This window comes from Pan paniscus, chromosome 13 (genome assembly GCF_029289425.2).
Source record: "Pan paniscus chromosome 13, NHGRI_mPanPan1-v2.0_pri, whole genome shotgun sequence".
NCBI lineage: Eukaryota > Metazoa > Chordata > Mammalia > Primates > Hominidae > Pan > Pan paniscus.
Genome location: NC_073262.2, coordinates 80,102,371 through 80,123,787, shown reverse-complemented (window position 1 = coordinate 80,123,787; position 21,417 = coordinate 80,102,371). Strand labels below are relative to the sequence as shown.

Genomic DNA, 21,417 nt, shown 5'->3' with positions numbered 1-21,417 from the left:
TGGTAGAATTCAGCTGTGAATCCGTCTAGTCCTGTACTTTTTTTGGTTGGTAGGCTATTAATTACTGCCTCAATTTCAGGACTTCTTATTGGTTTATTGAGGGATTTGACTTCTTCCTGGCTTAGACTTGGGAGGGTGTATGTGTCCAGGAATTTATCCATTTCTTCTAGATTTTCTAGTTTATTTGTGTAGAGGCATTTATAGTATTCTCTGATGGTAGTTTGTATTTCTGTGGGATCAGTGGTGATATCCCCTGTATCTTTTTTTATTGCATCTATTTGATTCTTCTCTCTTTTCTTCTTTATTAGTCGGCTAGTGGTCTATTTTGTTGATATTTTCAAAAAACAGCTCCTGGATTCGCTGATTTTTTGAAGGGTTTCTTGTGTCTCTATCTCCTTCAGTTCTGCTCTGATCTTAGTTATTTCATGTCTTCTGCTAGTGTTTGAATTTGCTGTTGCTTCTCTAGTTCTTTTAATTTTGATGTTAGGATGTCAATTTTAGATCCTCACTGCTTTCTCTTGTGGGCATTTAGTGTTATAAATTTCCCTCTACACACTGCTTTATATGTGTCCCAGAGATTCTGGTACATTGTGTCTTCGTTCTCACTGGTTTCAAAGAACATCTTTATTTCTGCCTTCATTTCGTTATCTACCCAGTAGTCATTTAAGAGCAGGTTGTTCAGTTTTCAAGTAATCGTGCGGTTTTGAGTGAGTTTCTTATTCCTGAGTTCTAATTTGATTGCACTGTGGTCTGAGAGATTGTTTGTTATGACTTCTGTTCTTTTGCATTTGCTGAGGAGTGTTTTACTTCCAATTACGTGGTCAATTTTAGAATAAGTGTGATGAGGTGCTGAGAAGAATACATATTCTGTTGATTTGGGGTGGAGAGTTCTGTAGATGTCTATTAGGTCCGCTTGGTCCAGAGCTGAGTTCAAGTCCTGAATATCCTTGTTAATTTTCTGTCTCGTTGATCTGTCTAGTATTAACAGTGCGGTGTTACACTTTATTTCTATCAGTATATCCAATATTATATATACGATTAATTTGTTTCTTTTGTCTGGTAGGTTACTTCATTATCTTCTCCAATTACAAGCAGGTACTATATACCAGGAATTGTGTAAAGCAAAAGATAAAGATACCAAAAAAACCAGATGTTCCCCATGCTGAACGAGCTCTACCACACCAATTTAAATTTACTTCATTTAAAATCTTACTAACTTCCTACTAAATAAGTGAAGAAAGTGTAATGGTTGAAAACCTGGGTTTTTTCTTGCCAAAAAGTTTAAGAAAACAAACAAAAATCCCTGGGTTTGAAACTTGTCATTTACTGTTGCTAGAAAATTTGCATACCGCAGTATACCACAATATGCAAATTTAGTGAGAAACAACTGCTGGTGCATAGTAAGTGCTTAATAAATGGTATCTAAGATCATATACATTTAGCCGCTTTCTCCTATAAGGTCTGTGTCTCTGTTAATGCCATTAGCTGGTAAGAAAAATTTGCTGAAGAAAGGTCCACAGATTTACTCATACAATTAATCACATATTCACCCACCACGTTCCCCGAGAAAGGGTCTCACTCTGTCTCCCAAACTGGAGTATAATGGCACAATCATGGCTCATTGCAGCCTCCAATCCTGGGCTCAAGCATTCCTCCTGCTTTGGCCTCCCAAAGGGCTGGAATTATAGTCATAAGCCACCATGTCTGACTCAAGATTTCTTTTTTAATAAAATAACATCTCTGCCCCATATGACGCTAGATAAAAATAACTGTGTTTATTAACCATTTACCATGTGCCATGAAGCTCTAGGGGAATAAAAGCTTTATCTCACTTGTGTTCCAATTCAATACTGAAACAACAAATACTTACTGACTACAAGCTGACCTTCAGATATATTCCTTAAAAAATCCCTAAATTATGGTGCTTATATTATAGAGAAATATTGAGAAAAATGTATATGCTGCTAAAAAAAAAAAACAGGAGAAATAGTAAAGGAAACTGAAATTAATTAAGAATCATAATTAAATTATACAGAATAATTAGAAGTGTGATGAAAAAAATAAAAAGCAGAGCAGGAACTTCCCCCTCTACCCAAACTGAAGTTAAAGGAGCTAGGATTTACCCTCCCACCTAATAAGACTAAAACACAGAAAAATAGAAGAAACAGGCCAGGCATGGTGGCTCACGCCTGTAATCCTAACACTTTAGGAGGCTGAGGCGGGAGGATCACTTGATGCCAGGAGCTCAAGACCAACCTGGGCAACATAGCGAGACTCCATCCCTGTATTTAAAAAAAAAAAAAAAAAAAGTTTTCAAACACTGAACTTGCAGTCAGGAAGGACGGTGATCCTATGAGAAAGTAAACACAGGTGGTGAGCACTGTGACTTGACCCTAGTTTAGCGCTCCACAGAAACAGAATCCAGGCACAACTTGGCAAACACTGAGTTGAGATTGAGCATAGAGCTCAGTCAAGGCAATCAAGGCATTTAGAGTTCACAGGAAAAAGTACAGAAAAAAGCAGCACAAAGAGAGGTGCCTGGAGATCTGCAGAGTGTGCCCCTCAGGTCTTCAGCAGAGTACTGAAAAGTAAATGCAAGTGAGTGAAATACCAAAGACCAGAGGAAGAAATACTCCAGATGGATTACAGCACGGGTGTCCAGCCTTTTGGCTTCCCTGGGCCACGCTGAAAGAAGAAGAATTGTCTTGGGCCACCCATAAAATACACTAATACTAACAACAGCTGATGAGCTTAAAAAAAAAAAGGTCTATGCATAATTTTCATGATATCTGCCACCAAAAAAGTCCTCACATTCAAAGGGCTGGACACCAGTAGATTAGAGAATAGCGCCAGCACTCACAGAGGGCCAGAAACAGTACCTGTTTCCACTAGCCCAACTGAGAAAACTATTAATTCACAGAGTATTAGGTAGGATATCCAACAATGTCATACCACAGTAGTGGAAAGTAATTAGTCTCAGACTGAAAAAAGCAAAAGATCATAAAAGCAAGAACTAGAGGATCAACTGTTTCCACATAAGTGCATCCCAGGAAAAAAGCTGAAGAATATTTGTAGAATTGAAAAACATCGAAATTCACAATGGCTACCATCTAATCAAAAATTACCATTCAAAATTAAAAATATAAAATTAAAAATAAAAATAAAATATATATAAAATAAAAATAAAAATTACCAAGCTACAAAGAAGCGGGAAAACACCCCATAATCATTATGGGGTGAATAATCAAAACCAATCCAGAACTAACACAGACGTTAGACACAGCTGACAAGAACATTAAAACAGTTATTATAACTGTATTCTATATGTTCAAAAACTAGAGACATTCAAGATATAAAAAGGCCCAAATTAAACATCTGGAGATGAAAAATATAATGTCTGAGATTAAAAATATATTTAATGGGATTAAGAGCAGAAAAGACATAGCAAAATAAAACAGTAGTGAACTTCAAGACATAGCAACAGGAACTAAAAGAAAAAAATGAGAAGAGTAGCAGTGAGCTGTGGAACTTCAAAGAGCCTAATAAGTGAGTAAATAGAGTCCCTAAAGGTCAGCGGGGAGGGGGGTTTATTGGATAGTTGAAGAAATAATGGACAAAGTTTTTCGAAATTTGATGAAAACTATAAAGCCACAAATCAAAAAAGCTTAACGAATCCTCAACAAAAGAAACACAGAGAAAAACTACACCAAGGTCCATGACAATCAAATTGCTCAAACCAGTGATAACAAGAAAATCTTTAAAGTAGCCAGAGGGGGCTGGGCGCAGTGGCTCACGCCTGTAATCCCAGCACTTTGGGAGGCCGAGGTGGGAGGATCACCTGAGATCGGGAGTTCGAGACCAGCCTGACCAACATGGAGAAACCTCGTCTCTACTAAAAATACAAAATTAGCTGGGCATGGTGGCTCAAGCTTGTAATCCCAGCTACTTGGGAGGCTGAGGTAGGAGAATCACTTGAACCCAGGAGGCAGAGGTTGTGGTGAACCACTGCACTCCAGCCTGCTGGGTGACAGAGTAAGACTCTGTCTCAAAAAAAAAAAAAAAAAAATTACTACTGATTTTCTTAGACATGATAATGGTATTATAGTTATAAAGAAGAACACTATTCTTCTGTCTTTAGGAGATGGTGCTGATGTATTTAAGTGTCATAAAGTCTGCAACCTAGGCTGGCTGTGGTGGCTCATGCCTGTAATCCCAGCATTTTGGGAGGCTGAGGCAGTGGAACATCAGAGGTCAGGAGTTTTAGACCAGCCTGACCAACATGGTAAAACCCCATCTCTACTAAAAATATAGTATTAGCTGGGCGTGGTGGGGCATGCCTGTAATCCCAGCTACTCTGGAGGCTGAGGCAGGAGAATCGCTTGAACCTGGGAGACGGAGGTTGTGGTGAGCCGATATCAGGCCACTGCACTCCGGCCTGGGTAACAAGAGTGAAACTCTCTGTCTCAAAGAAAAAAAAAAAAGTAGCCAGAGGGGGAAAAAGCATATTACATACACAGAAACAAAGACAAAGATAATATCAGATTTCTCATGAAAAGCAATAAAGTAGGTAACAGTGGAGCAACATCTTTGTACGGCTGAAAGAATATCAATCTACAATTATATACTCACTTCAAATATCTTTTTTAAAAACAAAGGTGAAATAAAGACTTCTTCAGACAAAATTAGAATTTGCCAACAGCAGACCCACACTAAAGTCATGTTAAAAGAAGTCCTTCAAGCAGAAGGCAAATAACATCAGACAAAATTAAGGGTATAGGAAAGGTTAACTAGATGGGTAAATACACAAGATGCTTTCATATTATTTAAATTTTTTAAATGATACTGCAAAGTATTACAATATCACTCAAAGGTAGCTGACACAAGTTAAAGATGTATACTTCAAATCCTAAAACAAAACAAAAACTTAAAACTACTAAAGAAACTAAAGAGATAAAGCATATCATTAAAAAAAAAAATCCCAAAAAGGCAGTAAAAGAGGGAAAGAAGAACAAAAACAGATGGGAAATACAGAAAATGAATAGCAAGATGACAGATTTAAACTAAACCACAATAAATCACACTGAAGGTAAATGATCTAAACACCTCAATGAAAAGGTAGTGATTGTCAAATTAGATAAAAAGAAAAGAACCAATTATATGCTGCCTATAAGAAAAACATTCTAAATATAAAGATACAAACTAATTAAGAGTAAAATAATGGAAAAAGCAAAAAGATATACCATGCTAAGAAAACTCCAATAGCTATTTTAGTATCAGAAAAAGCAGATTTCAGAGCAAAGCATGTTATCACAAATAAAGGAGGTCATTTCATAACGACAAAAGGGTCAGTTAATCGAGAAGCCGTAACAATCCTGAACATTTATCCTCCTAATAACCGAGCTTTAAAATACACCAAGCAAAAATAGAACTGCAGAAGAAATATACAAATCTACAATTACTGTTGGAGGTTTTAATACCCCCCTTCAATAACTGACAGAACAAGTAGACAGAAAATAAAAAATATAAGAGACCTGAATTACATTATAAGTCAATCTGACCTAACAGACATTTAAAGACTACTTCACCAAACAGCAGCAGGAAAACACATTCTTTGCAAGTGCACATGGAACATTTTAAAAATAGGCTGTACTGTGGGCCATAAAACAAGTAGTAATAAATTTGAAAGGATTCAAGTCATATAAAGTATGTTTTCTGAACACAACAAAATTAATATAGAAATCAATGACAGAAAGATATCTGGAAAAATCCCAAAATAATTGGGAACTAAATAACATATATACATGGTGAGTAAACCATAGATCAAAGAAAAAAATCAAAGAAGTAGAAAATATTTTCAAATTAATGAAAATAAACATATCAAAATCGGTGGCATGTCACTAAAGCAATAATTGGGAAAAAATCAGCACTGATTTTCTACTTTAGAAAATAAGACTGAACTCACATAAATTACTTCAACTTAACCTCAACTATAAGACACAAAATAACATTTTTTTCACAAATCCAACATCCATTCCTAATTCAAACTCTATAAACTAACACAAGAAAGGGACTTCTTCAACTTGATAAAGGGCATCTACAAAAAACACCTATAGTTAACAAATACTTAATAGTTAAAGGACTGAACACATCTCTCCTAAATCAGAAACAAGTCTCGCTTCTTTTCAACATTATCTGGCCAGTACAATCAGGTGAGAAAAAGAAAAAAAGGCAAACAGATTGGAAAGAAAGAAAGAAAACTGTCTTTATTCACACACAACATAGTCATCTATGTAAAAAATCCAATGAGATCTACAAAAAAAAAGTTTGTTAAAATTTAGTGAATTTAGTAAAGTTGCAGGATATAAGATCAGTATAAAAAACTGTATTTTCATACACTATTAAAGAACAACCAGAAACTGACAATTTTTAAAAATACCAATTACAACAGCACCAAAAAATATGTACTACTTAGGGACAAATCCTGTTTTTAAAAATATACGAGGCCAGGTATGGTGGCTCATACCAATAATCCCAACACTTTGGGAGGCCAGGGTGGTAGGTTGAAGCGAGAAGTTTGAGACCAGTCTCAGCAATATGGCAAGACCCTGTCTCCAGAAAAATTAAAAAATTAGCCAAGCATGGTGGCACATGCCTGTAGTCCTAGCTACTGGGGAGGCTGTAGCAGGAGGATCATTTAAGCCCAGGAGTTTAAGGTTACAGTGAGCTATGATGGTGCCACTAGACTCCAGCCTGGGCAACAGAATGAGATCTTGTCTCTAAAATGTATATATACATATATACATATATGTGTATATATATATATATGAAAGACATGTACATAGAAAACCGTAAGACACTGCTGAGAGAAATTACAGACCTACAAAAAACTAAAGATATACCATGTTCATGGGTCAGGTCAGAAGAATCAAAACTGTTAAGCTGTCAGTCTCCTCAAACTGATATATAGAGTCAATGCAATCCCAATCAAAATCCCAATGGGACTTTTTCTTTTTTTAACAGAAACTGACATTTCCATATGAACATGAAGTTCATATAGAAATACAAAGAACCTAGAACAGCCAAAACAACTTTGAAAAAGACTTGTGATAAAGCTATAGTAATCCAAACAGTATAGTATTAGCACAGAGAGAGACATATACAGAGTCCAGAACTAGAAGCAGACATATATAGACAACAGATTTTTTTAAATGATGGTGCAAAGTCAACTCAGTGAAGAAAGGATAATCTTTTCCAATAAATGGTGCTGAACAATTGGATATCCATGTGCAAAAATCATTAACTTCAATCCAATTTTATACCATATACAAATAATAACTCAGAAATCTTCAAAACTGATTAGAGACCTAAATCTAAGACTAAAAATTATAAAACTCAAATGGGAGAAAATCTCTATAACCTTGCATTATGACACAACAGCAGAAGCATGATAGAAAGACAAATTAATACACTGGGCTTCATAAAAATTAAACACAGCTGGTCTTCAAAAGATACTGTAAGAAAATGAAAAGAGAAACCACAGACTGAAAGAAAATATTTGCAAAGCATATATCTGAAAAAAGACTTATTCCCAGAATAAATAAAGAATTCCAAAACTCAATAATAAGAAAACAACCCAATCTTAAAATTGGGCAAATAGGCCGGGTGTGGTGGCTGACACCTGTAATCCCAGCACTTTGGGAGGCCGAGGTGGATGGATCACAAGGTCAGGAGATCAAGACCATCCTGGCTAATGCGGTGAAAACCCGTCTCTACTAAAAATACAAAAAATTAGCCAGGCATGGTGGCGGGCACCTGTAGTCCCAGCTACTCAGGAGGCTGAGGCAGGAGAATGGCATGAACCCGGGAGGCGGAGCTTGCAGTGAGCCGAGATCACACCACTGCACTCCAGCCTGGACAACAGAGCGACACTCCAACTCAAAAAAAAAAAAAATTGGGCAAATAATTTAAGGAGAACTTCACCAATAAAGAATATGGATGGCAAATAAGCACATGAAAAGATGTTCAACATCACTAGTCATTAGAGAAATATAAATTAAAACTACAATGAGGCCAGACAGAGGGGCCCGAGCCTATAATCCCAACACTTTGGAAGGCCAAGGTGGGCAGAACACTTGAGCCCAGGAGTTCAGGAACAGCCTGGGCAACATGGCAAAAAATTCCATCTCTACAAAAAAATATAAAGATTATCCAGGCATGGTGGCACTTGCCTGTGGTCTCAGTTACTCTGGAAGCTGAAGTGGGAGGATTGCCTAAGCCCAGGGAGGTCAAGGCTGCAGTGAGCCATGATCGTGCCACTGCACTCCAGCTCAGGCAGCAGCATGAGACACTGTCTCAAAAAACAAAACAAAACAAACCTACAGTAAGATACTACTATGTACCTACTAAAGTTTAGACTAAAATTAAAAAGACTAACAATACAAAGTATTGGCAAGGATATGGAGAAACTGGAACTCTTATACAGTGCTGGTGGGAATATAAAATGATATAATCACTCTGGGAAAAAACTTCATAGTTTCTCAAAAAGGTAAATATATACCTACCATTTTGATCTATTCATTCCATTTCCAGTTACTTACCGAAAGGAAACAAACGTATATGTCTATACAAAAACTTTCACATGAACGTTCATAGCAGCTTTGTTTGTAATAGCCCAAAACTAGAAATAATCCAAGTGTTCATCAACAGGTGAATGTATAAACAAAACAGTGGCATATCTATACAATGGAATACTGCTGAGCAACAAAAAGAAATGAACTACTGATAAATGCAACAATATGGCTGAATTTCAAAATAATTATGCCTAGTGAAAGAAGCCAGACCCTCCTCCCATACATACTGTAGGATTCCACTTTATTAAAATTGTAGGGAATTTAAGCAAATCTACGTGACAGAAAGCAAATCAGTGATTCCTGGGGGGTTGCTTAAGGATTGTGGGTGGGAGTGGGAAAGAATTATAAAGGACAAAGAGGAAAACTTTTGGGGTTGGTGGATATGTTCATTATCTTGATTGTGATGATGGTTTCATGGTTATATTCGTATGTCGAAACTTATCAAATTGTACACATTAAATTGTACATATTAGATCATAATTATATCTCAAGCTATTATAAAGCAATATAAAACAAAAATCTATGACTTCAAAGATTGTGGCCCAGGCTGCCTAAGGAATTGAATTTCCATCTCCTGAAGAGAAGAAGAAGGCTACAGAACAGACACATTTTGGAGACAAGATTGCAAATTTTTCCTCTAAAAATTCAGTTTTTAAAATGCGGAGTTTGAAATGTCTGTAAATACGCAAGTGGAGATATCAATTAGGCAAGTGGCTATATCAGTTCAGCAAAGAAGTCTAGGATGATAATATAAATTTTGGAGTCTACAGCACATAAAAAGAATATTTAAAGTCTGTTAGCCTGAATGAAGCAAATAGTGCTCAATAAAAATTAGTGGAATGAATCAAAGTTCTAAGTAGTTCACATTATTAACTTATTTCATCTTGATGAAAAACCCCACGAAGTAGGAATTATGATACCCACTTTATAGGTAAAGAAACTGAGGCTTAAAGGTGAGTAACTTGCCCAAGGTCACACAGCTAGGAGCTATATTTGAGGTTTGCAGTGAGAGCTAATAGCTATTAGAAACAAAGAAAGATAATGTGAGGTTATTAGTGATGATGTGCCTAAGCAGAAAAAAAAAAATTTGAGTCAGATAACCTCAGACTATTAACCAATAAAAGTAGCCAAAGATTTAATAAACGTAGGAAAAATTCTTCAAATCCATAATTGACATGTTAGCAGCTTCCATTAAATTTTATCATGTTAACATCAATGTGATTTACAAGTTAAAGCGATTAAAATCTGTGCTACCCAACTACTGTATTTGTGTCATTTTAAGCTTGCAGAAAGAAAAGGCAGGATGTTTTAAACTGGTTACCTCAACTGAAGTAGAATCTGAAGGACACAGAAGTTTAATGAGGAAGAACTTTTACTGGGATCAAAATAGCTGTAGGAACTACATTATAGCCTACTGGAGGCAAAAAAGAAAGTTCTATATTGGCATTTAGGGAAATGAACTAGTAGGTAAAATATCAGAAGTTCCTAGTCTGGGAAAATGTCATTTAAATTTCAAGGAAATATGTTCCTTGAATTTTAATTCTAACCTTTAAAAAAAAAAAAAGAAAACTTGGAAAGGTTAAAATACTACATCAAATGCTATAATAAAGATGCAAAATTGGTGATATAAAAGGCCATTCTTTGTTATAAAAAAAAGTGCTGTGCTGATAATGCCTCATTTAAGCATAATGGAATACTGATACAGGACTTTTTAGAGGTTTTTTCATTAAATACTATTATTCTGCCCACTAAAGTTCATTATAAACTATAATAATTGATAAATCTATTTATCTGATATAAAACCTTAATTTATTGAGGATCTTTAACACTGTCTCAACAAATAAGTTCAATTTTATTCCAGTTACCTGTATCTTACTGCATTAAATAAAAAATAAATAGTTTAATAATTTTTTTTCAAAGCCTATCATCCAGAAATGGTCAGGAGCAGACCAATGTCAATCAACTTTTCAAGAAAGAAAAGAAAACAACAACAAAATAAGATAACAATCATATCACATCTCTTCCTATTAAAGGTTTGGAGGAGAGGGGTCTCTATAACCCAAGTTGAACAAAATGGTCAGTATATCACTAACAAATTGGACTTTCTAATTTTTGTTTACAAAAGCTGAGTTATCGTTATCTTGATTATGTTTGAGGAAGTTGAAGGAACTAATTTATTTTCACTATTACCTGCTTAGAATCGATGAAAGAAACCTAAAGTTTTCCAAAAATTCATTAGGATCCCAAAAAGGTACTATAAGAACTCCAAGAATTTCATGAATTTGTGAAATGAGTAGTTGTCAATGAAATTGCACACTGAAAAGTTCAATGAATACCAATATTCACACAGCTGATGAAATATATCACCAAGATCCTAGAATTCCATGTTCAAACTGTTCCATTTTGTTCCATTTCTACTACTTCATGTCACTCTCAGCTCTTGCCTAAATTATTGTTGCAGTCTCTTAGTCCACCCTTACATAGACCACCCATTTCACCACACAGCAGCCAGAACAATACCAGTAAAAAAGTAAAGTTCAAACTTCTAAAAGGGGCTTTATAAGGCCCTTTATGATCTGAACTCTTCATGTTTTCCTGGCTTGATCCTTTACCACTACTGTACCCACACCCACCCAATATACAAATACCAAGAAGACATGTTCTCCCATACACACACTAGCCTTCAGCCATATTCAGCTATCTGCAGACCCTCAAAAGCAACAGTCGGCCAGGCGTGGTGGCTCACGCCTGTAATCCCAACACTTCAGGAGGCCGAGGCGGGCGGATCACGAGGTCAGGAGATCCGAGACCACGGTGAAACCCCGTCCTACTAAAAATACAAAAAATTAGCCGGGCGCGGTGGTGGGTGCCTGTAGTCCCAGCTACTGGGGAGGCTGAGGCAGGAGAATGGCATGAACCCAGGAGGCGGAGCTTGCAGTGAACCGAGATCACATCACTGCACTCCAGCCTGGGCGACAGAGTGAGACTCCGTCTCAAAAAAAAAAAAAAAAAAAGTAACAGTCACCCTGAGAAGCCCTGCATGTATGCTCCTTCCTCTGGATTGTTCTTTCCTTTTTTTGCTAACTCAGACTCATCCTGAAGTCTCATTTTAAATGCTGTGTCCTTTGCCACTGACTCAGTACTAACAACAACAAAAAAAATGCCAGGTTCTATGTGATACCTTCTTTGCCCAACTCGTTCCCACCTAGCCCCATTTGATGATCCATAATACCCTGCATTTAGCATCCACATAGCAATTTTCACTCCAAATAATTAATTATTTATCGAACTTTCTGTCCTAATCTAAGCTACCTGAAGGTAGCAGACAATGCCTTATTCACTATCATGTCCTCAGAATCTAGCTCAATGCTTGACCCATAATAGAAACTAAACAAATTCTTTGAGTGAATGAATGTATCATAAAAGGTATTCATTCATAGAGGGGATACAGTTTTGAAAACTTTCATTAAAGAAATAACATCAGAATTGATATTAGAATAAGTTAATTTAAAAAAATAAGAAAAATAAATAACATACCTGTCTTTCCAACTCTTGTCCTGTTATGCCAGCCTCTACATGAGCTGTCAAATTGTTCTCATCAACCCAGAGAATTCGATTCTGTTGCAAAGGAAGAAAGAAATCTGATCTCCAGGAACTACTAATATTTTCTCAGGAAATATAACTTCCTAATTCAAAGCAACAAGTGGTAAGACAGTGATTAAGCAAGAAGGGTTCCCCTCAACCACCCGCACTGGAAACCAAGTCCACTTATCCCAGACTATACAACATGACAACATAGTAACAAAGGCAGCATATTATGCAGGGGTTGGCTTAAAACATAGACTCTGTCTTTATTCAGAGGTTAATTTAAATTCCTTCTCTTACCTTAGGCAAATTATTTAACTGTCTAAGCTTATTGTTTCCTCATTTGTAAAATGTAAAATAGTACTAATACATAAAGTGTTGGCTACAATAATTAAATGAGGTACTCCATGTAAAAAAACAGCATATACAGGTCCTGGCATTGTGCAAATACTATCTGCACTGTGTTAACATAGCAATCACTATCTAATTTAAGAATATCAGAATATGACCATAAGATTAGAAAAAAAAATCTGCAAAGACATTTGAATATAGCAGATGGCATTCCTACTTTATTTTTAATTCAAAACAGGGCCAGAGACCCCATGTACAAAACAAAGCAAATCCCTGCCTCGGGCTCAAAAGAAGGAACTATTTCATCTGGCTCAACTTACCAAACGTATGACTTTCAATAAAAAATGTTATTTGGCATTCTTATTTGACCTAACTTTTATATACATATATGAATTTTCATGAATTACTTTCTACTATTAAGAGCAGACTTCTTTCCCCTTTCTATCTGGCTGAGCAATTGGGTAACATATAGAACCTTCTTCTGGATCCCAGGGAAGCTTTCTTTCTACTTTCATATGCTCAATTTCACGGCAATAACTAATATAGATAAATCTACTTAATAATAAAAAGGAAAGAGCACAACAGACAATACAAAAATAGCAGTTGCTGCCTACATTCCAAATCTGAACACATACAAATAACTGCACTGCTTAATTCACAGCGTTGTGAAAAACATTAAATAAGATGATGTATGTGAATGCACTTTTAGTTTTATGTTACATAAAACTCATAATTATACTCTCACTATAAGACAATAGTAATTTCTTTCTTTCTTTTTTGAGACAGAGTCTTGCTCTGTCACCCAGGCTGGAGTGCAGTGGCATGATCTTGGCTCACTGCAACCTCTGCCTCCTGGGTTCAAGCAATTCTCCTGCCTCAGCCTCCTGAGTAGCTGGGTTTACAGGCATGCGCCACCACACCTGGCTAATTTTTGTATTTTTAGTAGGGACAGGGTTTCACCACATTGGCCAGGCTGGTCTAGAACTCCTGGCCTCAGATGATCTGCCCACCTCAGCCTCCCAAAGTGCTGGGATTACAGGCGTGAGCCACCACGCCTGGCTGACAACAGTAACTTCAATACAACTATGGTATAATCAGGCTTTTGGTCCTTTGGCAGCTAAACAAAAGACAGTATTATTAAATTGCAGAATGAAAAGACAAAGAATTTATTGATCTGATGGTACCTTATATATATATCTTCTCCCCCCAACAGACTGGCCCTTGAGGCAATTACATACTCATTCTAAATATATACCTTGTAGCTACCAAGAGTTCAAACATATCTTTTGGTAGAAAAAGGAAATTAAAAGAAGCAGAAAAAACTTCATAGGCACTCACAGAAAAACCTAAAGAAAACATACAGGCTACCCTATTACATCCCATATATACTACCAAACCCATGTTAACACTCCAGAACAGGCTATTCTTCAGCTATCTTCTGAGGAAATAAATTGCCTTTTCTTAAAATCTGGGATAAGGAGATAGGTTAATGGGGAACCTTACAATAAAATAAAGTGTTCACCATATGAACTTGATCAATTTTAGCATCACTAAAAGTGAGACAATCAGCTACTACACACCTCTATTGATGTTATGTGACATTTTTTTAAAAGCACATTACCATCTATGAGGGATTCTTGCTGTAAAAACAAAACAAAAAAAAGGCAATGCCTGAATCTAACTAGACTTTATATGGAACTTCTAATTTAGTGGACATACAGGGCTTAGATAAAGAGTTAAATGACAAGAATCAGCAACAGATAAATTCAAAATATGACATTCTATACTACAAATAACCTTGTTTCTTCAAAAGTCTATAACATTCAAAAGAAAAAACAGGGAGTAAGATGAGGCTTTTACATAAAGTGAGACTTAAGAGCTACAATGGAAAGCAAATGTGAGCCTTGTCTGGATCCCCATTTGAACAAATGAACTATAAAACAGACATTTTTTATCAAAAATTGAATGTAGACTAACTACTAAATAACATAAAGAATTACTTTTGATTTTGCCAGGAGTGATAATAATAGTTATGTGAGAAAATGTTCCTTTTAAACGAGATTATACAGAAATATTTACATGTAAAGTAGCATTGTATCAGAATTTGCTCTAAAACTACTAGAAAAAAAAGAAAGATAAAGAAAGTATGACAAAATGTTAATAACGACTTCATCTAAAAAATGGGTTAACTATTCTCTCTACTTAGGTATTTGAAAAAAAAATTCAAATTTGGTAAAATAGCATCAACATATATACCTGAGGGTAAAAGTAAATCTACCTTTTGGAGAACTGAATACAAGGGTAAAATGTAATGATGAAATACATTTAAAACAAAATGGATATTAGATTCTTTTTTTTTTTTTTTTTTTTTGTCACCCAGGCTGGAGTGCAGTGGTGTGATCTTGGCTCACTGCAACCTCCGCCTCCTGGGTTCAAGCGAGTCTTATGTCTCAGCCTCCCAAGTAGCTGGGATTACAGGCACACACCACCACACTCGGTTAATTTTTGTATTTTTAGTAGAGATGAGGTTTTGCTATGTTGGCCTGGCTGGTCTCGAACTCCCAACCTCAAGTGATCCACCCACCTCAGCCTCCCCAAGTGCTGGGATTACAAGCGTGAGCCACAGCGCCCAGTGGCTAGATTCTTTTTTAATGACAATTAAGGTGGAGCCAATAAAGAAAATGTTTTAAATATATCTCAAATTATTAAATACCATTTGTGAAGTGTCCAAAGAAATAATTGTTCTTGTCTCATCTGCAGGACACATCAGGCCATATGAAACACTTGTTCCTCCTGCCAAAATAGGAAACAACAACTTTTATGTTTAAATATTCTGTTTTTAGCTATATTTCTATGGCAAATCCCTCATATCAAGTATACAGATAGGGCCACTAGAAAAGTGATACCTATTAATACTTTGCAAAATACAACTTGCAAAAGCTAACACACTAAAAGCAAACTCACCTTTATTTTATGCTGAGTGCCAAAATGAAGCAATATTACGGAACTGAAAGCAATGGGCTATGGTTCCATCCCCTGGAAATGCCACACTCAAGTGAAGCCCCTAGCAATTTGTGGAACTCCAAAAACATGATTAGAAAAGTTCTAAGCAGATAATTACCGTGGAGAGGTAGCTTAAAAGAAAAAAAGACCCATCCTATACAACTAGAGACATCATTACTTCCTTTTTACCACAATTATGAGATTCATTTATCATTTAAAATAATCTTATATTCTTATACAAAAAAGCTTTAATAAATTAGAATAGAAACAAGTTTAAAATGTCTAGATTATGAGGTATTTAAAAACAAATTTATATGTTCTTTGGTGAAAAAGTGATTTTAATATAGAATAATACATAGAAGTATTTAAACACACTGTTGTCTTAACATTTACTGTCAAAGGAAAAATGCCTTCTTGATACCATTAAAGAACAATACAATGTTCTCTGTTCTTCACCAGATCTAAATCACCATATATCGAATAAATTATTGACTGATACTTCCATAAGTTCTGCATGAAAGAAAACATGTGAAAGTCACCTTCCACAAGAAGTACAGGGGGTGTTAATTTGTAAGGTTCAGCGTAATTTTACAAAGTGAGTTCATGAACTGTTGGTTAAGAACATGATGCCTGTGATCAGTAACCAACTGTTTGCTTGTCACAGTCATTTGGAATTAGAAAAATATTTCATAATAAATGGCATTTTAGTGCCTTTTTTGCATAAATTCAACAGAAAGCATCAGCTGAAGAGGGAATATGGAGCTTCTAGAATTGTTGGGAGTCTTATTACCATTCCTATGCTAATCTCAAAGGTTTATATAGGACATATTTATATTTAGCTTTTGAAAAAGAAAATTCTCTCCATAAATATACAGGTTAAAAAGTAATTACTAAAGCAGAAACATTTTGTTATTCAGGCATTAAATTACAGCTTCAACTAGGGCCCATAGAGGAAAACGCCATGAACTAAGGTATACCATGTCTCAAACAGTTTAAGGAATCCTACTTAGAACAAAAATGAGCATCATTGACCAATTTTTGAGAATAACCACATCACAATTACAATAATGTTCGTTTTCAGTAGGGTGATGCAAATATTTAAAATACAAATATTTTAAATAGAACAAATTTACATATTAAAATTTAAAAGGCACAATACCTACCACCAATTGGTATGATACAAAGATTATATTTGCAAGCTAGATTCACAATCTTAACTACATCATCATGGCATGCTGTTGAAAAAAGGGAAAATAAATTAATTACAGAGGCATAAATAAAATCTGATAACCTTGGCAAATAAGAATCTATGAAATTCTTTATCTAAACTTTTCCTTCATTCATTCGCTCATTAACACAATGAATTAATTGAGTACTAAAACACTTTACCTTTTTAACTTTTCATTTTAAAATAATTTGACTTACCAAAAAGTTACAAAGATAGTACGAAAATTTTCCTTCATCTCACATCCCCAAATACTAACATCTTACGTAGCTACAGTCCAATTTCAAAACCAAGCAATCAACACTGATACAATAAACTAATCTACAGACCTTATTCAAATACTTCCAATTGTCCTACTAATGTCCTCTTTTCTGGACCAGAATCAACTCCAGGATCACACCCTGCATTTAGTTGCCTTGTGTCTTCTTTAAAAATAGGCATTTCCTTAGAGTATCTTTAACTTTCATGACCATGACAGTTTTGAAGAACAATGGTCAGTTATTTCATAGAATGCCCCTCAATTTGGGTTTGTAGATGTTTCCTCATGATTAAGTTCAGGTTATATATTTTGGGAGTAATTCCACAGAAGTGATGTTGCATCTTTGTCAGTGCATTACATCTAGAGGCACATGATATTAACATGTCTCATTTCCAGTAATGTTAACTTATTAATACAGCATTTGGTTAGGCCGTGTTACTAGGTTTCCCCACTATAAGGATACTGTGTTTCTTGTCAAAATTAATAGGTATTAATTGTTCAAATACCTATTATTTAAATACCTATTAATTTCAACAAGAAACACAGTATCCTTATAGTGGGAAAACCTAGTGACACAGTATTTACATATCTTAGACTATGTAAAATATCATGAGTCTCATCATACTTTCACCTACTAATTTTAGCACCATTGATGATTTATTGTTTAAACAAATGTTTACAATATTGCACAAAATACACTGCACATAGTTCCTTTCCTTTGTACAGAACTAAAGGGTTCTCTTCATGCTTGTAAAAGTTATATAAGTAACAAAAACCTGACTGGAAGATTTTAAATGCCAAGCAAGAGGTGCTAAGACTCAACTTGACTGGCAATAGGACATTAGTGGAGGTTCTTAAGGAGGGGAACAAGATGGCAAAGAGATTGTTTTAGAAAAGTCAATCTCCTGATATAATAAGAGATGGCATGGAGGAGCGAGACTTGAGGCAAGAAAACTATGCAAAACTCCAGTATTAATTGCTAAGAGCCTAAGGACTTAGTAGGAAATAAGAATGCTGAGGAAAGCAAATGAATATCCATTTATGAAAGCAAAAATAGTTCCATAAAAGTTGCAACTATCTTTTCTAAGGTTTGTGTAAAGCTAAGAAAACATGTCATTTGTTTCATTCCGATTTTTAATAAATATCTATTTTCAAGCTTTTGGATTAAACTTATAAAGCTTGCTATCTGTGGTAAATTTACTAAATAGAATATTCATTAATTAATAATTCACAAAACACCCAAAGATGTCTATTAAAAAATCTTCAACAAGGCAAAATTATCTTCTAGGAATGTCACCTAATCAAAAGCCTTCCTTAACCATGTTATCTGAAACTGCACCCCCATTCCACTACACATCCTTGTTCGCACTACCCTCTTACATGCTTTTCTTTTCTTTACAGCACTTAACACTACCCAATATGTTACATATTTACTTGTGGATTATCTGTTTCCCCTCAGTAAATTGTATGGCACTTGAGAGCACGGATTTTTGTTTTATTCACTGCTTATCCTCAAGTACCTAGCCTGTATTTTCACAGTTCTAAAGTTCTGGTGTTTAAGCCACTGAAAATAATGCATAAACACTAAATTTAATAAGTGAAGTAATTGTCCTTACTCTTAAGCCCTAAGCATCCTATTAAGCAACACATAGAATTCTGATTCAGATCAAAGCCAGACTTAAAGACAACTACAACAGATTTCCAGTTTTGTGTGTGTGTGTGTGTGTGTGTGTGTGTGTGTGTGTGTGTGTGTGTGTGTGTGTGTGTATTGCAAGAATGAGACAGCCATATCCACTCTATGGAATACCACATTGCCTCAAATTTCTTCATTGTCTCAAAACTAGGCCTCCTGCAAAGAAAAACTTGGACTTCATCGCCAGTAGGAAATTCACATTAAAATTAAATAAAGACCTCAGTGACTTAATAACTTGTCGGGAAACTATTTCCAAAGAAGTCATTATACTAGGATATTGAACAGAATAAAATTATAAACTTGATTAAGCCAGGAATACACCATTCATACAGATTCTTCAAGTATGGAAGAAGTTGGCAAAAGGATTATTGAATTAATCTCCCAAGGGTGTATGGGAGGCTTAAGGGGCAAGAAACATGCGGCATGAAAACCCTTATGGCTTCACAAAAACCTGGATATACACTGAGAAGGAACTGATTTGGAAACTGGGATGAAAAAAAGTGGAAGAGCAAAGGTGCAAGGGAACCAATAAAATGGGAGGGATTTTACAAAGCAAAGAAACTTTTGTGAAATATTGTTTACTACATCTGGGTTTTTGAGAATATTTGGATTTCTTAAAGCAAAATATACTTCCACTATATTATTCTGTTTTTGTTTTTTAAGAGATGAGGGACTCACTAGTCCAGGCTAGACTCGAACTTCAGGCAAGTAATCCTCCTGCATCATCATTCTGAGTAACGGGGACTACAGGCATGCACTGCCAAGCCCAACTCTCTAAGTATTTTAATATTGAAAGACATGAAGAAAATGCCTAGAAGGTACACTTGAAAGTTCTTATTAAGATACATCAAAGGATGGCCTATTAGGTTTCTTGTGGGAAGTGAAAATTGATAAATTTTGCTTTCATGTTTTCCAGTAATAAATGGAATAAACCTTCTCCAAATCTTGGTAGAGAAGTAACCTAAAGCTACTAAAAAGCAAGGAAGCAAAACAAAAATATTTCTTCTATTGGAGAATATCTTTTCCTCAGGAACAGTTAAAATTTCTATACTAAACTAATAGAGATGAAAGACATTTCATAAATATTCCAAATGCATAGACTAATATACAAGTATCAGGAAAGTAACTTCATCTCTGCTACATATGCTCTTGGATTTTCCTTCTGTGTATCTCACCTGCCTCTTGCCCCCACATTAAAGTATAATTTTTCTCTCAGTCCCTCCAAAGTAGAAGGATCTCATTTAAGAACTGAGAGTCCGTGAATGAGCCAATTTATTAAAAAATAAAATATACACTCTGAAAAGGAAGATCTGAAGAGAAAATGAATCAGAAGATCAATCGAACTCTTTAAAAAATGCAATAATGGACAGCAAGGAACAATATACCCATCTTGCTTTAAATTACCTGCTAAAAGAGATGGGTAAAAACTTCAGATTTATAAATATAGTACCTACTACTCACTAAGAGCAAAATTACAACAGAAAGCTCATCCATCCCCTGTCCCAGCCAAATCCTAATAATTACTCAAAATTTAATTATTCATTTTAAACATAGCATGCATAAACATAATACATAAAACTTGTTTGACCAGGCTTTTTAAAGCTCACAAGCTGATATCAACAAATTATTACTAATATTAGTTTGCAGTACTCAATTATATTAATAATTCTATATATCTGAATGTATTACTGACACGAATTTCATGAAGCTTCCAAATTATCCAAAAATATGTTTTTCCACTGACATCTCAAATATGATTATTTACATTTAAAATGATGATTTAATTATCAGCAACAAAATGAATTGTTAAAACCAATAGTTCAGAACAACCAAGTCAAGAAAGAGCTTCAAGACTGTTATGTAAACTCTCTTAAAAATACAGCAATTTATATTTTTTACAACTCATATGCCAAAAAGTACGTATTTCCAATGTTAAATTTACCTAAAATTTAGCAATACTAAATTAATGATACAAGGAGGGGAAAACTTACTTGGCCATAAAACTATATCAGGAATTCGCTCAAACATTCCTTCCCTGAGCAAAAATATCTCATGAAGACAATGACCTGTTTTGTGGTTAAAAAAAGAAAAACACAAAAACAGCTTAAAATATAGAATTTTTTTGTTAAAAATAAATAGGGCTAATATAAAGTAACTTACCATGAGCTCTAAATACTCGATCATCTGCCTCTTGTGAATATGAAATATTAGTTTCTTTAAGGTCATGAAGAAAATCTTCATTTACAACAGAAGGAGGTGTATCACTAGGATTTAAGGATGCCTAGAAAATAAAATTGATTTCTTTGACTTATTTTTAGACAACGAATTTTGGGTACTTAAGTTAGAGAGAATGACTATAAAATGTAGACTTTTTTTAATACATTCAAAGTAAGGCTGAAGCATAGGAAAATACAACACAACATATACAGAAATCAGCTTTATGAGAGTAACAAATTACAAATTTCTAAAGATTGTAATCAACAGGGAAGATAGCAAAGTATTAAATCTTCCATTTCAGATTAAGGAGACTGGAAGAAAGCTACTTGACTTTTGCACTATCTACACTTATACCTATCGATAAAATTTAGCATTTCTGGCCGGGTGCGGTGGCTCACGCCTGTAATCCCAGCACTTTCGGAGGCCAAGAAGGGCAGATCACAAGGTCAGGAGA

At 35.1% G+C, this 21,417-nt stretch overlaps 1 protein-coding gene across 3 annotated transcripts in view; it reads right to left on the bottom strand.

The window, feature by feature from the left end:
• Positions 1–21,417, bottom strand: part of AGPS (alkylglycerone phosphate synthase) — a 149,458-nt gene that overhangs the window by 84,357 nt on the left and 43,684 nt on the right. For all 3 annotated transcript variants that reach the window (XM_003815523.5, XM_055108799.2, XM_063595447.1), the window contains 5 exons: positions 20,907–21,027; positions 20,738–20,812; positions 16,733–16,804; positions 15,280–15,359; positions 12,168–12,248 (listed from right to left, as the gene is read on the bottom strand). In XM_003815523.5, coding sequence (XP_003815571.5) covers positions 12,168–12,248; positions 15,280–15,359; positions 16,733–16,804; positions 20,738–20,812; positions 20,907–21,027 — 429 coding nt within the window. The remainder of the gene's footprint in view (positions 1–12,167; positions 12,249–15,279; positions 15,360–16,732; positions 16,805–20,737; positions 20,813–20,906; positions 21,028–21,417) is intronic.